At 40.6% G+C, this 18,624-nt stretch overlaps 1 protein-coding gene across 2 annotated transcripts in view; it reads left to right on the forward strand.

Moving 5' to 3' along the window:
- The window catches only part of LOC104607371 (mediator of RNA polymerase II transcription subunit), a 113,092-nt gene that overhangs the window by 27,531 nt on the left and 66,937 nt on the right, over positions 1–18,624 (forward strand). For both annotated transcript variants that reach the window (XM_010273001.3, XM_088903119.1), the window contains exons 5-7: positions 7,566–7,803; positions 10,525–10,742; positions 11,837–12,050. In XM_010273001.3, coding sequence (XP_010271303.1) covers positions 7,566–7,803; positions 10,525–10,742; positions 11,837–12,050 — 670 coding nt within the window. The remainder of the gene's footprint in view (positions 1–7,565; positions 7,804–10,524; positions 10,743–11,836; positions 12,051–18,624) is intronic.

Raw genomic sequence — 18,624 nt, forward strand, 5'->3', positions numbered from 1 at the left:
TAGTATAAATAATAACATACTGCATGCCTGCAGTATTCTTTTTGGGCTCTCAGTCCTCTCGCCTCTCCTCTCTCCTTTTCTCTTGTTCAACATGGTATTAGAGCAGGTCGTCCAGGCCTGAAGGGTGATGTCGAGCAGTCTGGTTTTTTCACCTTCCAAAGTCGAGCAGTCTGTCCCTTCATCTTCTAGTTGTGTCCATCTGCTGTTCGGCTTTCAGCAAGTAGAAGTCTGCCTGACTTTTCATCTTCCAGCGTGGAGAAGGTTCTGTTTTATGGAGAAATTTCCATTTGATGTTCCACTAAAATTTTCAGAGGCTATCATCTGTTGTTCACGAAGGTATTATCTGCTGTTCATCTACTGTTCATCTACTGTTCGGCTGCCCTGGTATTCGACTGAAGTACCCGTTTTTGTTACTTTGTTCTCATTGACTGTTCGACTCCCTTGTTGATGGACTGAAGTAACCGTTTTTACTTTGCTCTCATTGATTGTTCTGCCGATTAGGCGTGTGGTGAACTTCACCTTTCTCCTTCCATTTTGTTGTGGGGTCGTATGATCCCTATAAAACTGTAGGTCATAAGGACCTGTTTATGTGCTGCAATAGCAGTGTTTTGTTTTTTGGATCCCTGTAAAACCGTAGGTCATAAGGACCTGTTTATGTGCTGCAACAACAATGTTTGTTTTTGGATCCCTGTGAAACCGTAGGTCATAAGGACCTGTTTGTGTGCTGCAACAACAGTCTTTTTTTTTTTTGAGGCAGTGCTCCTCCTTTGGGTGTTGTTTTTAAATCTGAAATCTTGAGTGGTGAAGATTCTGCCACATCTGGAGTTTCCTCAATGCTGAATGGAATGAGCGGGGGTGGTGACCTATCCTTTCCCATGGCTGTTGTCCCTCTTGATGGTTTAAATTACCTAGAGTGGTCAAGAGGGATCAAGCTGTACATCACTGCAAGGGGGAAGATAGGCTATATTAATGGGAGAATTAAAGAACCACACTTTGGGAGTGCTGAATATCATAGATGGAATCAGGAGAACAACATGGTTATGTCTTGGCTCTTACTCTCCATGCAACCTCAAATAAGGAAGAATTTCATGTGGGTTGAAACAACATATGAGATCTGGGAACAAGCAAAATCTACATATTCAGAACTGCGACACTTTGCCATGATCTATCAACTACAGGCGGAATCGTCTACTTGTAAACAGGGGGAGAGGTGTTTATTGGTATATTACTCTGACTTGATTTTTGTCTGGAAGGTGTTGGACCATTACCAGAATGTGGACTGGAAGTGTGACGAGGATGCAAAACTGTACAAGAAACTTGTCTCCCAGCAGAGAGTGTTTGCCTTCTCACATGGTTTGAACCCTATGTATGAATCTATCAGAGTCCAGATTCTCAGTTCTGAGGATCTTCCATCAGTTCAGGAAGTTTATGCTCTTGTACAATCTGAAGAGAGCAGAAGGAATTTGATGAACCGCCCTGGTGGAGATGCAGTTGTGTTGGCAGCAAAAGGGGGTGTCTCTACTAGTGTGGGAAATTCTTCCAGGAAAGGAGATCTCCAGAAAAAAACAGAGGATAAAGACAAATTGTGGTGTACTCATTGCCAGAAACCCCGACACACCATAGATACATGTTGGGATCTTCATGGGAAACCAAAATGGGCTGAAGATCTGAATAAGAAGCAAGGTTCAGATGTGAATAAAAGGTCAGGACAGCAAGGTACAAAGAAATACACTATGGCCAACATGGCTACTCGGGAGAATCAACCCTCCATCCATACTGTGACTCAGACACATCTCTCTGGATCTGACCCAAGGGAGGATATTATGAATTCCTTCCGTGACCATTTAGAGCTCTATGGTAGAGCAATTCATCAGATGGATGCTCCTCTCTCAACCTCATTTGCATCTACGTCAGGTAACTCTGCTTCAACTTTCCATGTTGCTTCTCACACCCTTGACTCTCCATGGATCATTGATTTTGGAGCATCAAAACACATGACTGGTACGTCCTCTTACTTTCAAACCTATCACCTTCTTTTTGGAGGAGACAAGGTGAGACTAGCTGATGGATCATACACTTCCATAGCTGGTCAAGGAACCATCTCTCTTCCCCTTGGCCTTACCTTCTTTGATGTCCTACATGTTCCAAAATTTCCCATTAATTTGTTCTCTGTTAGTAGTGTTACTAATTCCTTAAACTGCTCATTGACCTTTTTCCTTCTCATTGTGTGATTCAGGATCTGGCCTCGGGGAGGATGATTGGTAGGGGATGTATGGTTGATGGACTTTACATGCTGGAGAATAAGGCTGGTCTTCATGTTACAGAGTCTATGAGTCAGTCCTGTAAGAGTCAAGTTTATTTATGGCATTGTTGCCTTGGTCATTTGTCTTTTGAGTCTTTAAAAGTTGTGTTTTCAGAACTGTTTAAGTCAATGTCCGTTTTAGATTTCTCTTGTCAAACGTGTCAGTTAAGTAAACATTGTAGAACTCATTTTCTTGAAAAAAATAGTAAATTTGAATTTCCTTTTCACATTGTTCATTCTGATGTATGGGGCTCTGTTACTTTACCATCTGAGAGTGGTTACAAGTATTTTATTACCCTCATTGATGATTATTCTAGATATACTTGGGTATATCCTATGCGAACTAGGGAGGAAGTACCAAAAATTATCCAAGATTTTCAGCGGATGGTCTTCACTCAATTTCAAACTGAAATCCAAATTTTCCAGTCAGACAATGCGAAAGAGTTTTTTCATAGTGATCTCACAGAGTTTTTGCTTCACGTGGTTCACTTCACCGTAGCTCTTGTGCCCGAACACCACAACAAAATGGTGTGGCTGAATAGAAGAACCGACATCTCTTTGAAGTAGCTCGGGGTTTACTACTCCATATGAATGTCCCCAAACGTTTTTGGCTTGAGGCTATTCTTTGTTCTACCTACTTCATTAACTGTATGACCTCTCGTTTGTTAGAGTACAAGGCCCCACATCAGCTTTTCTTTCCTAAGGCCCCCCTTCTTCCCATTCCTCCTCGTGTATTTGGTTGTTGGTGCTTTGTCCAAAATCTGTCTCCCACTCGTGGGAAATTGGATTCTTGTGCTATTTCTTGCATATTCCTTGGGTATTCCTTCACTCAAAAGGGATACCGTTGTTTTGATCATGTTTCTCGGAAATTCTATGTCTCCATGGATGTTTCTTTCTTTGAGGATGAGCCTTTCTTTCCTGTTTCTCTTAAGGGGGAGTGTAGGCATGAGGAGAAACTGGTTCAGCTCCCTCATCTTTCTGATCCTCTGCCCTTTCGTGTTTTCTTCCGTCGTCGCAAAGGCCAACCAAATTCAAGAGCTGTGGAGAATCTAGAAGCTGTACCTCCAGTGCCATCAAACTCCTCGGGGGAGGATCATATCCACTTAGGTAACTTGGCTCCCAATGATGTTTATGATTCTATTGAAATTGATACCTCTGCTGCTAATGACCTTGACCTCCCTATTGCTCACAGGAAAGGTGTTAGATTGTGCACCACTAAACACTCCATTTCCAACTTTGTTTCCTATGAGAACATTTCACCCTCTTTTCGTGCTTTTCTTACCTCTATTGACAGTGTCCCTATCCCCAAGAATGTGGCAGAAGCTCTTTCAGTACCTGAATGGAAAAATGCCATGAAGGAAGAAATTAATGCCCTTCATAAAAATGGCACATGGGAACTTGTAGATCTTCCCAAGGGAAAGGATCCAGTTGGATGTAAATGGGTGTTCACTGTCAAACATAGGGCTGATGGAACGATGGAGAGGTATAAAGCTCGCTTAGTGGCAAAGGGGTTTACTCAAATGTACGGAGTTGATTATGCAGAAACTTTTGCTCCTGTTGCCAAGATGAACTCTATTAGAGTTCTATTCTCTCGCTGCTAATCTAGATTGGGATCTACATCAGCTTGATATCAAGAATGCATTTTTGAATGGTGATCTTGAAGAGGAAGTTTACATGATACAACCTCCTTGTTTCCAGGCTCAAGGCAATGAACAGAAGGTGTGCAAGTTGAAGAAGTCTTTATATGGGCTGAAACAATCACCAAGAGCTTGGTTCAGCAGATTCCATGTTGCGGTTCAGCAGAAAGGATACCAGCAATGTCAATCAGATCACACACTGTTTGTGAAAAGAGGAGAAGGTAAAATGGCTGCTTTAATAGTATATATTGATGATATAATTGTTACTGGTGACTGGAAGGATGAAATCCAGAGGTTGAAGAGTTTCCTTGTCACTCAGTTTGAAGTGAAGGATCTAGGGCCTCCCAGATACTTCATTGGAATTGAAGTTGCCTGCTCAAAAAGGGGTATCTTCATTTCCCAAAGGAAATGTCCTAGATTTGCTTCAGGACACTGGAAAGATGGGAGTGAAGCCAATTGACTCTCCCATTGATCCCAACCATAAATTAGGTGATAGCGAAGGTGAACCTCTCAAGGATGTAAAACAGTTTCAGAGACTTGTAGGGAGATTGTTATATCTTTCTATGACCCACCCAGACATTGCTTATGTTGTTGGTGTCCTTAGCTAGTTCATGCATGCACCTAGGTCCACTCATCTTGAAGCAGCAGAAAGAATCCTCCGATATCTAAAAAGGTTTCCTGGTGCTGGCTTGTTATTTCAAAGACACGGGCATTTGAAAGTTGAAGTGTATACAGATGCAGATTGTGCTGGATCTCAAAATGACAGAAGGTCTACTAGTGGCTATTGCACCTTTATAGGAGGGAACCTTGTTACCTGGAGAAGTAAAAAGCAAAATGTGGTGGCTAAATCCCGTGCTGAAACTGAATATCGTGCAATGGCTCACGGAGTAGCTGACTCTATTCTGTGATAACAAAGCAGCCATAAACATTGCTGCTAACCCAGTGCTACATGATAGAACAAAACACATCGAAGTTGACAAGCATTTTATCAGAGAGAAAGTCATCACAGGCGAAGTGTGTACTCCCTATGTCAGCTCTGAGAACCAACTTGCAGACATCTTTACAAAAGGACTACACCACTCAAGACATCATGAACTTTGTGACAAGTTGGGCATGATTGATATTTATGCTCCAACTTGAGGGGGAGTGTTGACAAATGTTGTTGTATATATGTTTGGTACCGCAAGGGTACTTTTGTAATTTCTTCATTCTTTAAGTTGTACGGCCATCCTAGTATAAATAATAACATACTGCACGCATGCAGTATTCTTTTTGGGCTCTCAGTCCTCTCACCTCTCATCTCTCCTTTTCTCTTGTTCAACACCAACATACCCAGGTTTTGACCCCTTCTAAGGATCTCACTGATTGGCATATCAAAGACAACCCAATCCGACACCTAGTGCAGTATCATAATCGAGTCTAGGGGTCAGGTGTAACATTCCAGTTTTGCCCATCTATCTCCAAGGTCCAGGGCAATATTGGACTTTTGGTCCGGTTCAGGGTTTCAAGAAAACCCACACTGCATGTACCTCAGGTTTCTTCCTGGCAGCTGAGACTGGCCACCCCAACCAACTTGGCGGCACATCAGTGTTAGCCTTGGCAGGATAAATCTCCCCAGATCTATCCAACGGCTGTGAAGATTCTAAACTAACACGAGTCTCATATGTGTCTAGTTTAAGGGTATTACACAGTAACACACCATGATAACATGAATCAAATATGTACTTTATTCATTTACATTAAATGTCATAATGTACATCATTCTGATTGGAGCTAAGGGCATACATTGTTTAACAAATATGAGGTAAATTGTGAAGGCATACCAGTCATATGGGCACTGGCCCCAAAGTTTAAAATCCATTGGCTAAAAGATGTAGAACAAGAAAGTGCAGTACCTGTCTTGGCATATGAACTAGATGAGGAGGATGTACCATCTTTTTTCAGCTGCTATAGTATATTCCTGAGCTTATCCATTACGGAGTTAGGCACATTAGAAGGTTGAGCATCATTACCAACTGTAGCCAAGTGAGCATTGGCCTTCTTCCCGGTTTTGTACTTTTTTGGTTTTAAATGAGGATTGAGCTTCCAACACCTTTCCTTAGTATGTCTTGGATTTTTGCAATAATCACAAACAACATCCTCAACCTTCTCAGTAATAGGGTGCTTGCTAGTATTTTACTTAGGTCGAGATGGCATAAAGGCAAAGTTATCAATCATAGGAGGTTACATCATGGCATTCCTTTTGCTCTCTTCCCCTTGTACAAGGGAGTAAGTGGAAGCAAGAGTGACAATGCCGACACTAAGAATATGTTGCCTGGTAAAATCAAACTCTAGATTCAAGCCAACCAAAAAAATCAAAGACTCTATTCTCCTCTACGTACTTAGCTCACCATCTTCTGGGTACTTCCATACAAGAGCTTTCAAGTGATCCATTTCTTCCTAGATAGACTATAGAGAAGAAAAATACATTGCAACAGATCTCTCTTCTCTCCCCTAACGCATACTGCAAGCTTCTCTCTGAAGTTGGCACACTCTAGCAGTACTGCTAATTTGGGAATAGGTGGCAACAACTATCCCAAATACCTTTGGCTGTTGGAAGAAACATGTAGTTCCGGGCAATATGAGGTTGCATTGAGCAAATCAACCATGACATTACAAGTGAGTTATCATGTTCCCACTTTGCAAATTTCGGGTCTTCAAGATTTGGCTTCACCTCCTTTCCTGTGATGAATCCCAATTTACCTCCCCTAGTGATGGTAAGTTTAGGAGATTGGGACAACTCTAAAAAGTTGGTTCTATCAAGTTTAACAGTAGTTATCATATCACTGAAAATATTTGGACTTCCTGGGAGCACATTGAAAACCATCTGTACATCCTTAGATGATTCCATATTCTATCAAAACACTTTCTCGTCAACCAAAAATACCCCCATTACTTAACCAAAGCTAAAGACCCAAGGAACTAGGTCACCACACGGTTAAGAGACAAAAAAAGGCCAAAAAACTAGGTCGGTGGAAAAATAGAGGGAGAAGATCTCCCAAAAATTGTACAGGGCTTAGAAAATTATGGGACCACTTCCCGTCACTCCCAAAGTGTAAAATGACCTGAATGGTCTAGGTTTTGCAGCTGAAGAACTCATTAAACATGGTGTATAAGGATCGACATCAGATCAGGAATTTCTGCAATTTTCTCCTTGAAAAAACCACTAAAAATCATAGAAGCTTCGAACAGGGACAAGAGTCATACAAAAAAATCCTCTAAAATCAGGGCGAATCAAACCATGTAGGATTCAATGACTGCTGCCGACACCTGTATGGACTGATGACGTCAGCAGTTCATCTTGTGGGAAAGAATCAGTAGGAAAGGTATTCCCTAGGAAGCCCCAAGCCCCCTACTTGGGCAAATTGATTTTGTCTGCTCTCATGGAAATTATATATAGTACATATTCTTTTGTATCCTTCTATGTATTTAATCTTGTAAGCTGTGAAGGGGTACCTGTTTGAAGTGGAATTATGAACTTGTCATTTGATATTGACTCATGGTTGGACTGCTAAGAGTTGGTTAAATTGTTATTGTTATTACCTTAATACCTTTACCTTTATTTTTTCGTTTTATTAATGTTGTAGGATCTTGCTACTTCTATTCAAAGAGGAAGTTTGGACTGGGAAAGAGCTGTGCGTTGTTTAAGACATGCTCTTCATAGTACTCCATCACCTGATTGGTGGAGGCGTGTTGTTCATGTAGCGCCTTCTTATAGGCCACAGGCTCAACAAGGACTAACTCCTAGTGCTGTCTTCTCTGCTGAAATGATCTGTGAGGCAACAATTGATAGAATAATGGAGCTATTGAAGTTAACACACTCAGGCAGTAACTTCCCCCATTTGGTTCAATTCTACACTTTATGTCCATTGACATTGATGATATTTTTTTTTTTACTTTATTTTTCCTTTTTCCCTTCCCCTTTCTTTATTTCATTGTTTCTTAATCATTTATAGTAGTATTGAAGATTAATTGCATATTCAGCCAAAGTTTCCTACAACCTATATGTTTTATTTTTGATAGCTTTTGTATAAAATATAAGTATTATGTTTGGACTCCTTATGCGTCTATATTGAATATGCATGACTATAATTTGTTTACTTTCACCATTTAATACATGAAGGGTGTCAGGTTACTATGCATTTTAATTGTAAAGAAACATTCATAAAAAAAGAATGAAGATACGGGGCAGATTACTTATTGAATTACTAGATTTTGTAGTTTCTGAAGGCAGTCTTTTTTTGTAGAAACTTGGGCAGCTTATTTAGGTTTAGTATCATAGCATAGAGAACCTTCATATTAGACCTGTTCATGGGCAGGGCTTCAGGCTCAGCTTCACACTGATTCAGGTTGGGCTTCAGGCTGGGTCCATTCATATTTCGGCAAAAGCTATTGCCCTAGCCTGGCCCATGAACAGGTCTACTTCATATTTATAGTGATTTAAAGTATTACAGCAGGATTGCTGACCTATTGATTTCAGAAATTAATCCAATTACAGGATCCTTCAAACCCCAATATAAACCAGCAGAAAAGTACTAGAAAAATCCAACTCACCAACAATATAATCCTTAAATAAATGTTGCAATGACTACCCTTGAAAGATGATGCTGTAAATGAAGACTCTCACTTGTGCAAAGCAGTCCAGTTGTGATGTCCAAGCTTATAGCCGCTGATGGTTAACAGTCCCACCATCTCAGACTAGATCCTAATCACAAGAAAGCAACAGAAGGCTCCAATTCAGGTTTTACAAGCATTGCTTTAATACCAAATCACTTTATGGAGATCAAGACTCCAGTAGGGTTCTCAACCTGAAATCTAAAGCAAAAAAGGTGGAGAAGGAAATTTCATTTTCAAGGGGGTATTGTTAATAATTGACCCCCAAATCTGATAAGTCTTATCTTTTATTAAGGGGAGGCCTCATATGTAAATTGGATAAATGCTTCTACGGGCCAAGACAGAATAGGTAAACCATGTGTAGGTAAAATCTATGGGAAAGGTAAACTATGTATTCATTAAAGTTTACCATAGGTAAACTGTAGGGACAATAGGTAAACTATGTACAGTCCCTCTTTTAACATTTTCAGTGCCAGATTATGTGATATATTAGATTATTAGGTAAGTTCGTAACTTTTAGATCTTTGCTCTAATAGGGATTGGGGGATTTTTTATAAGAAACAGTTATAATAATTCATTAATGAAAGAAAAGTTGGTCTGCTTCTGAAAAGCAGCAGACCAAGAGTACAGAGCTAACTCCAACCTTGGAGCATAAGTAAAAAAGAAAAACAAAAAGAAAAAGAAACAAGTAAAAAACCAACTAATGACTTTTTACAAACTGCTTCCTCCCAGGACATCCCCAATCTAATTGATCTTTTGTCACCCCAGCCTTCTCTAAAGTATCTGCCAATCCATTGGAATTCCTATGCACCCCGTTGAATGATCTTTTCAAAGTGGCAGCTATAGATTGTGCTCGTCTCACCATTGGCCCAAATTCCTAAGGATTATATCTTGTGAGTCGTGATCTCATCCAACCTATTATGATTTGGCAGTCTCCTTCCACCTCTAGTTCCCTCATTCCCTATGCAATAATCAATTTTTTTTTTGGTAAGTAATAAGGATTTATTAATGATCAATAAAGAAAGTTACATAGTAGAAGCTTTCCAAACAGAGGCACGAGATGCAGCCTCAATTACAGAAGCAGAATTACATTTGAGCCCAAAACAAATGATTCTTATGCACCCCTTGCTTAGCTAAAAAAATCTGCCATCCCATTAGCTGATCTCCTTTCCCATTTAACTCTAACTGTCATATTTGTAGTCAGCCATTTAAATCTTCTCGTAGCTTCCCTGTAGGACCAAATTACAGTCTCTGGTTCCTTCAGCCACCCAATCATGAATTTTAAGCCCTGAAGAAGAGAGACCATTCAATTCAGCTCTAGTAGAGTTACCAAAACCTATTGGACCAGAAAAGATTGAGTAAAATCTGTCCAGTGTGGTCCCAAATACTCCAATGCTCAAATCTCCAGGGTTCCCGAGGCTGCATCGGTCAAAGTTGAACATACTCTTGCCCTCAACTGGTGCACAACAATCTATGTGATCTGCGCTAATTAGTGTTTTATTTCTTGTCCAGGAGCAGATTATCCTTTTAAACTGTTACTGAATATAATTAATAACATATGTGGGGATGTGTACACACACCCACCTTCTCTTCTAAACCCTATAACTACAGTGGAAGGTTGGAGCTTTATCTTTTATCTTCATTGTCATTTCCTTTTAAAGGAATTAGTTTCTTCTTCATTGCAATTTTCTTTTAGTGGGTGCATAAAGCTTTTGTGTGTTCAGAAGTATTCTCTTTTCTTCTTGACTATTTCTTCTGTTTCCTTAAAAATGTTCTTGTTCTCTGTTTACAACAATCTACAGTGGTTTCCCAAGCCTCCTGCACGTTTTCATCATAAGTAATTGCTTCTCTAATAATGATCACCAGAGTGTTGCTATGTATGTTTATTTGAGGAAGCTAATGGGCTTTTTCTCTGTAATTGGTCCATTGTAGAGGCACATTGCTGGCAGGAGTGGGTGACATTTTCGGATTTGTTTTTCTATCTCATGAAGAATGGGTGTATTGATTTTGTTGATTTCATTGACAAGCTTTCATCTCGAATTACAAAGGCTGATCTACAGACTCTTCGCACCAATCATGTGACTTGGCTGCTAGCACAGATCATTCGAATTGAGATTGTGACAAATGTTTTAAATAATGATCCCAGGAAGGTTGCTATTGAAATGTTATTTCAATGTTGTTACATTAAATGCACTATCTATTATACCTATCCATCTTCCTTACCTTCCACGTATATAATATTTCTTCATCTTGGCCAAGACATTTATTTTGGTCATCCTTTGTTCTGCAGCTGCTTAGTTAAGAATCTTGCTTTTTGGTAGTTAATAATCTCGTTGCAAATTTTTTGAAGCTATAGTGAATTCTGCTTTAATCCCAACTATTTATGTTTAGCTACATGAATCCTATCTTTCCGTTGTGCTCTATCAAGAGCCATCCTTTATGTCAAATTAAAAGGCCATTACCCAATGTCAGTCCCAGCTATCTGGGGTCTTGGGAGGGGTAGACTGGGTATGGTCTTAACCTTTGGCATCTTTTTGCACAAAGTGGCTGCCCTCAGACTTTAACCCGCATTCTCGTGCATGCCAGCCTTAGATTTTACCAGTACACCAAGTAATGGACTTTCTGTCAAATTGGAAATCCTTAATTCATTTTGACCACTTCAGTCCACAGTTTCTTTGGTCTTCCCTTCACTCTTTAGGCTCTTCTTGTTTGCACCTGGTTCAGTCATTGGTATGCAAATTTTGCATCTCAAGAAACTGATGCAAAATTTGCACCACCCTCTTCTTACCTTAATCTTCTTTCATATAAAGTGGGAACCGTATCTTCTTGCTTCCTGGCACTCCCAAACTAATAACCCTGCTCCTTACCTCCATTCTTTTTCATATAAGGTGGGAACCATGTCATTTTACTTCCTATTTTCTTCTCATAAACAAGTAAGACAATCAAATCTGAAGCAAAAGCAAACCAGAATTTATACTCAGTCTATTTGCACTTCTATGCATTTACACCAGTGCAAATGAAATTTACACTGCAAACAAACTGAGCTTAGAGCCTTCTTTTTTTTGGATAAATACTGAGCTTAGAGCCTTCTACTGGCACAAATTCAATTCAAGCTATACCTTTTGGAGGCATGTTTTTGGTTTCATGTCTGTTTCTATGAATTAGTCAAAATTTACTTGGCTAAGCAACTATCCAAATTGATATTCTTAAACTTTTTTTTTTCTTTTTTAATTCTTCTTGTTAGGTGGAGGTTACTAGAAAGATTCTTTCGTTTCATAAAGAGGACAGAAGTTCTGATCCAAATAATGTTAATCCTCAATGTATCCTTCTTGACTTTATAAGCAGTAGTCAAACTTTGCGCATTTGGTCATACAACACCTCAATTAGAGAATATTTGAATCACGAGCAACTTACAAAGGGAAAACAGATAGATGAATGGTGGAAACAAGTAACGAAAGGTACACTTTGCTGCATGGTATGGCAGAGTTAAATTCATTTAGAAATTTTGTGATGATAAGATACACTTTATTTGTTATGTTTTGCATACAAACTGTTTCTTCTGTTGCTTTCTTCTGTTGTCTTGGTTTTATGTTCAGATTTCTTGGATATGATAATTGTCTTAATATTCATAGTGATGTAATGCTTTTATGGACTCTTCAAATCTTAAGCCATTGAGCCTGAAACAGATATTTGTATTGTACTTAGAGATATTACTAACTTCCCTTCCATCATTAAACATTTCATGATGCATTAATGATTTTACATTTGGCTTTTATGCTGTCAGTTTCTTGGCATTCATGTCTTCCTAGGACATGGTTTAGAGTATTTCGGAATAGTGTCAGAGAAATTGACTGATGATGCAATTCAAGGCCTAAAAATGGAGTTTAAAACTTTAGATACAAATTGGTCCTTCTATTGTCATGTACTCCAGTTGTCCTGTCATTCTCTCTCTCTCTCCCTCCCTCCCTCCCTCTTTCTCCCTCCCTTCCTCCCTATCTCTCCCTTCTTCATGTTCATTGATATTGTCTACTTCTGGTTGGTTACCTCAAGACTGTATCCATCCCAAGGTTTTCTTCAGATTTGAACCGAAAAGGTATTTTGGTCATTCTGAATCTGAAGATGGTGTAAATTGTTATTCAATTTAAAGTGGATTGGTAGAATTGGGAGGTCAAATTGCAAATAATATGTGCCTACACTAACAACGGGTTTTAGGAGTATGTGAAACCTGATTCTTAGTTTAATCCTATGAATTAGTGGCAACTAGTCAAATTAGGTAAAGTAGGTTCTAGATACTAGAGTCAATTAGTAAGCTTTGGGAAGTGAGGTGGGTTAATAGTCTAATAGGAAATTTGGAAACTTTATATGCAAAAAAACCATAGCAATGTTGAAAGGACGTAGGTGGTGATAAAAAGAGGAAGAAGGTGAGAGAAGTGAAAAAAATTAGCCTGTGGCGTATAATATGACAAGGTTGGGAGTCGCAAGAGGGAGAAAAAAAGAGGGGATTGTTAGGGGGTGGTATAAGCTTGGGTGAACTAAAGGTTGAAATAACTTATCAAAAACCGAAGGTTGAAATGAAGATACCATGTTGGAATTTAAGGGGTTTAGGGGGTTCAAAAAAAGGAGGATTGTTAGAAATGTTTTAAGGAAAGAGAGACCGGACATTCTAATGTTACAAGAAACAAAGCTCTCAGAAGTGGTTAAAAGGTGGATAAGAATTATTGGGGGTATTAGAGGATTGAGCTGGTTTGGTGCAATATGAATGGTGGTCTACCTCAATGTGTTTCGTCCTCTCATGGAAAACTGGGTTTGACGCAATATGGATGGTGGTCTAATTATCACAGTGTAAGTGCATAGGAGTCTTCACTGGAATTCCAATTTCCTAAAGAAGACTCTTAAGCCACACTAGTTCTTCTATTGCTGTTGAGACACAAATAAAGGGAATACAAGTGTACAAGAAAAGGCCACGCCAGCCTTTAAAGAATGTAACTAATAGCCAACCACTAGAACAAACTAAATAACAAACTAGACAAGTGGACTGGACAAGTGGAGAGGCTGGTATAACAGAATTGTAACAACAATATATAAATAAGGAAAGGAGGTTAGGAGGGGATTATCGATTTGGGAATACAATCTCTCTCTCTCTCTCTCTCATTCAGGAGGCAGGCTCCCTCGAAAGAGTCCCTGAGTTAGGCAGTCCCTAACAAGTTGGTATCAGAGCCAAGATGCCAAGCACAAGGTCATCCGCAATGGAGAACATAGTCGACAACCTGGAAGGAGAAATGCAAAGAATATCGGCTGACGTCAAAGAAATCAAAGAAAGCTTTGCATCCTTGCTTGAACGACTAGCACAAGCACCACCTGCGCCGAATCAGGAAGAGCGTAGTGACACCAGTCATCGAAGCGGATCAAGAACAGCAAGAATCAAGTTTCCCATCTTCGCAGGGGGAGATCCCATATCCTGGCTTTTGCAAACATAAAGATACTTCGATTACCACGACACACAAGGACCTGATTGTGTTTCATTAGCTTCTGCACACTTGGAAGGAGAGGCGATCGTCTGGTACCAGTGGTACCGGCGACGACACCCAAGAGCCACATGGGCAGGCTTCACCGACGCCTTAACCATGCGATTTGGAGTCTCGGCTTTTGAGAACTATGATGAAAGCTTCGCTAAACTATGACAGACCGGCTCCGTCCAAGATTATCAGATGGCGTTCGAAAGATTGGCTGTGCGCATGCAAGGCTGGCCAGAAAACGCGCTTGTTGGCAGTTTTGTTGGTGGACTCAGGGAAGAATTGCGGCTGGAGGTAAAAGCCATGCGGCCCACCACCGTTCTTGAAGCAGCAGCATTAGCTCGACGACATGAAGACAAACTGAATCGGGCAAGAAGGATTAATCGACCTCTGGGAGCTGCGATCAACCAGGTATACCAAACCCAGAACCAGGTATCTTGGTTAAACCGGAGCCCAGATCATGAGTAGGAACCATAGGCAAGGATGCCAACTCTGGTTTAGGCTCTGACTCAGCCAAGAGGTTAACCTGGGCCGAGATGCAAGCCCAACGGGAAAAGGTCCTTTGTTATGCATGTGGAGACAAATTTGGGTCGGGCCATCGCTGTAAGATCCCTCAAGTTTTCTTCCTTCAACCTGAAAAGGAGTCAAAATGCGCATTTGGACAGACACAAGTACACTATTTAGGGCACGTGGTCGAAAACGACATTGTAGCAGTAGACCCGGAAAAGATCTCAAGCATGATAAATTGGCCCCAACCTCAAAATGTTAAGGAGTTACGAGGCTTCTTGGGTTTAACAGGGTACTACCGGCGATTCATTAGAGGGTATGGATTGATTGCTGCCCCCTTGACAAGTTTACTTAAGAAGAATGGGTTCTGCTGGACTAGGGAGGCCCAACAGGCCTTCGAGACACTCAAAACAACTGTCTCATCCCCACCGATGCTCGCACTTCCAGACTTCTCAAAGGACTCCATCATTGAATGTGATGCGTCAAGCCAAGGAGTTGGTGCAATCCTCATGCAAGAAGAAAGGCCACTAGTGTTTTTAAGCAAAGCAATGACAACACAGAAATGGGCCAAATCAGTATACGAACACGAACTGGTAGCAATTGTTCTCGTAGTTCAGAGGTGGCGGCCCTACCTTCTAGGAAGGAGGTTCATCATACGAACTGACCACCAGAGCCTGAAATTTCTGTTGGAGCAGTCCGTACTATCCTCGGAACAGCAGCGATGGATAGCCAAATTACTTGGCTACGATTATGTCATTAAATACAAGGCAAGGCACACTAACAAGGTGGCGGATGCACTGTCACGCTAGCCACAACTATTTCCATTACTTTTCACGGGCCCAACATGTTCCATCATGGGTCAGCTAAGGGAAGAAGCTGAAAGGCACCCACAACTGAGCAAGCTGCGTTCACAGGTCTAAGAAGACCATACTAGCCACCCAGGGTACACAGTGGAGAATAATTTGCTGCTGTTTAAACGCCGAATGGTGATACCACAGGATTCAGCCCATATTCAGCAGCTTCTGGAAGTGTTCCACTCATCCCCAACAGGAGGACACTTAGGGATCCTGCATTCCACTTAAAAGGCATGTGAAATTTGGTCCAAAAGTAAATAGCCGAATGCGTCATTTGCCAGAAAAATAAGGCGGATACCCAGTCTCCAGCAGGACTGCTACAACCACTCCCAATTCCTACACTGGTGTGGGCAGATATATTCATGGACTTTATAACGGGGCTCCCCCTTTCCTATGGCAAGTCCGTCATTCTCGTAGTGGTTGATAGATTAACCAAATACTGCCATTTTCTCCCTCTGTCCCACCCCTTTACAGCCTCCATGGTGGCTGAGATTTTTACCAAGGAGGTGGCACGACTGCATGGTACCCCTAACTCTATTGTCTTAGACCGTGACTCTATTTTTATGAGTCGTTTCTGGGCAGAACTTTTTCAACTACAGGGAGTGAAACTCTTCAAATCTACCAGCTACCACCCTCAAACAGATGGGCAGACTGAGGTGGTCAACCGGAGTTTGGAAACCTATCTAAGGTGCTATGCAGGGGATAGGCCACGTCAGTGGCTCATTGGGCATTGGGTCGGTGGCATACAGGCTTGACCTCCCAGCAACATCAAAATTACACCCTGTATTCCATGTATCCCTATTGAAGAAATGGCCAAAAACAGGAGCAATAACAACAACCACCCTCCCATCATTCTCGGAAGATGGCCAAGTTCAAATTGAGCCCACTCAGATAACAGATTTCAGGTGGATACGCAAAGGGAATCACATCAAACCAGAGGCATTGGTGGTATGGTCAGGTCTCCCAATTGAGGATGCAACTTGGGGACCTTACTTGGATTTACAGAATAGATTCCCACATCTTGACCTTGAGGCAAGGTTGCTTTCAAGGGAGGAGGAACTGTTGAGACACAAATAAAGGGAATACAAGTGTACAAGAAAAGGCTACGCCAGCCTTTAAAGAATGTAACTAACAGCCAACCACTAGAACAAACTAAATAACAAACTAGACAAGTGGAGAGGCTGGTATAACAGAATTGTAGCAGCAGTATATAAATAAGGAAAGGAGGTTAGGAGGGGATTATCGATTTGGGAATACAATCTCTCTTTCTTTCTCTCTCTCTCTCATTCAGGAGGCAGTCTCCCTCGAAAGAGTCCCTGAGTTAGGCAGTCCCTAACAATTGCATGACTCAGCTCTATACTCAGCTTCTACACTTGATTTAGCCACAACATTTTGTTTCTTGCTCTTCTAGGAAACAAGATTGCCACCTAAAAACATACAATATCCTGTTGTTGACCTTCTATTTGTTGGTGATCCAGCCTAGTCAGAATTTGTGAACCCAAATATAGTTGAATGACCATAATCTCTGTAAATAATCCCCATACTTGGTGATCCCATAAGATACCTTATGATTCTGTACACAACTTCAAGGTGAGGAACACGTGGATAGCTCATAAACTGACGTACAACCACCACTGCAAAACAGGTATCTGGACAAGTAAAATAGTCAAGTAATTTAGCTTCCCTACAAGTCTCCTGTACTGCCCGAGATCGTCTACTAACTCCCTTGATTTGAAATAAGTTTAGCATTAGGATCCATGGGTGTAGCAACCAGTTTACTTCCCATCATACCTGTCTCCTCAAGTAAATCCAACGTATATTTACGTTGTGACAGAGAGATCTTTGTGGTTGATCTCATAACATCTATGCCAAGGAAATATCTCAGTTTGCCAAGGCCTTTAGTATGAAATCTTTCTTGTAGAAAGCGCTTCAATTCATTGATGCCTTATGAGTCGCTCCCTGTGGTAACGATGTTATCTACATAAACAACAAGGATAATGATACCATCTCTATAAGTCTTGCTAAGTACAGAATAATCAGACTGGCATCTATGTAAGACAAATTCCACAACCACTTAATTGAACTTGCCAAAACAAGCACGTAGAGATTGTCTTAGACCATTCAACACCTTATTTAACCTGCAAACCATACTCCTATACTCCCCTGAGCAACAAACATAGGTGGTTGATCCATGTATACTTTTTCCATAAGATCACCATGCAGAAAAGCATTCTTAACATCTAATTGATATAAGGGCCAATGATTAGTCACAACTAAGGAGATAACAACACACACAAAGTTGATCTTAGCAACTGAGAGAAAGTTCCTCAAAATCCTCACCATAAGTTTGACTAAACCCTTTAGTAACTAAACAAGCTTTAAGTCTATCCTTTGTATCATCAGGATTAAATTTCACAGCATATACCCATTGACATCCCACATGTTGCTTACCAGAAACTAAATCCCGTGTGTTGTTTTGATGAAAAGCCAACATGCCTTCTTCCATAGCTATCCTCCACCCAGGATCAGACAAGTCTTCATGTATTAGGGACAGAGACTGTAGATATATCTGTTGAATAGGTGGCCTAGGTATAACAGTACTGGTGGGCTATGGAGAAGAGTCATAAAAAGGAACAGGAAGAGGGAGAGAATCACCTTGAGGAGAAGGAAGAGAAGTACTAGAAGAGAAATATGGAATGGACTCATGAAAGGAATATCATCAATAACAAAGTGATGAGAGAGGACTGTAACATTTGTACCCTTTTTGAGTTTTTGAATATCTCAAACAGAAACACTTTACCGCTCAGGGTTCAAGCTTGTTATGTTGACGATCAAAGAGGTGAGCAAAGGAAACACATCAAAAAATGCGAGGTGGTAAATTAAGCAAGGGAGCATCAGGGAATAGTACGGAATGAGGTATCTTTTTGTGTAGGACTGATGAAGGTATTCAGTTAATGAGATAACAGGCCATAAGGACTGCACCACTCCAATAAATTTTTGGCACATGCATCTGAATAAGGAGAGCCCATGTAACTTCTAGCAGATGGTGGTTTTTGTGTTCAGCTACACCAATCTGTTGTGGTGTAAGAACACAAGATGTTTGATGTAGGAATCCATGCTCATTATAGAATTCAGTAAATGGTGAAAGATGTATTCTT

This window comes from Nelumbo nucifera, chromosome 4 (assembly GCF_055504915.1).
Source record: "Nelumbo nucifera cultivar China Antique chromosome 4, China Antique-T2T, whole genome shotgun sequence".
In the NCBI taxonomy this organism is placed as follows: domain Eukaryota; kingdom Viridiplantae; phylum Streptophyta; class Magnoliopsida; order Proteales; family Nelumbonaceae; genus Nelumbo; species Nelumbo nucifera.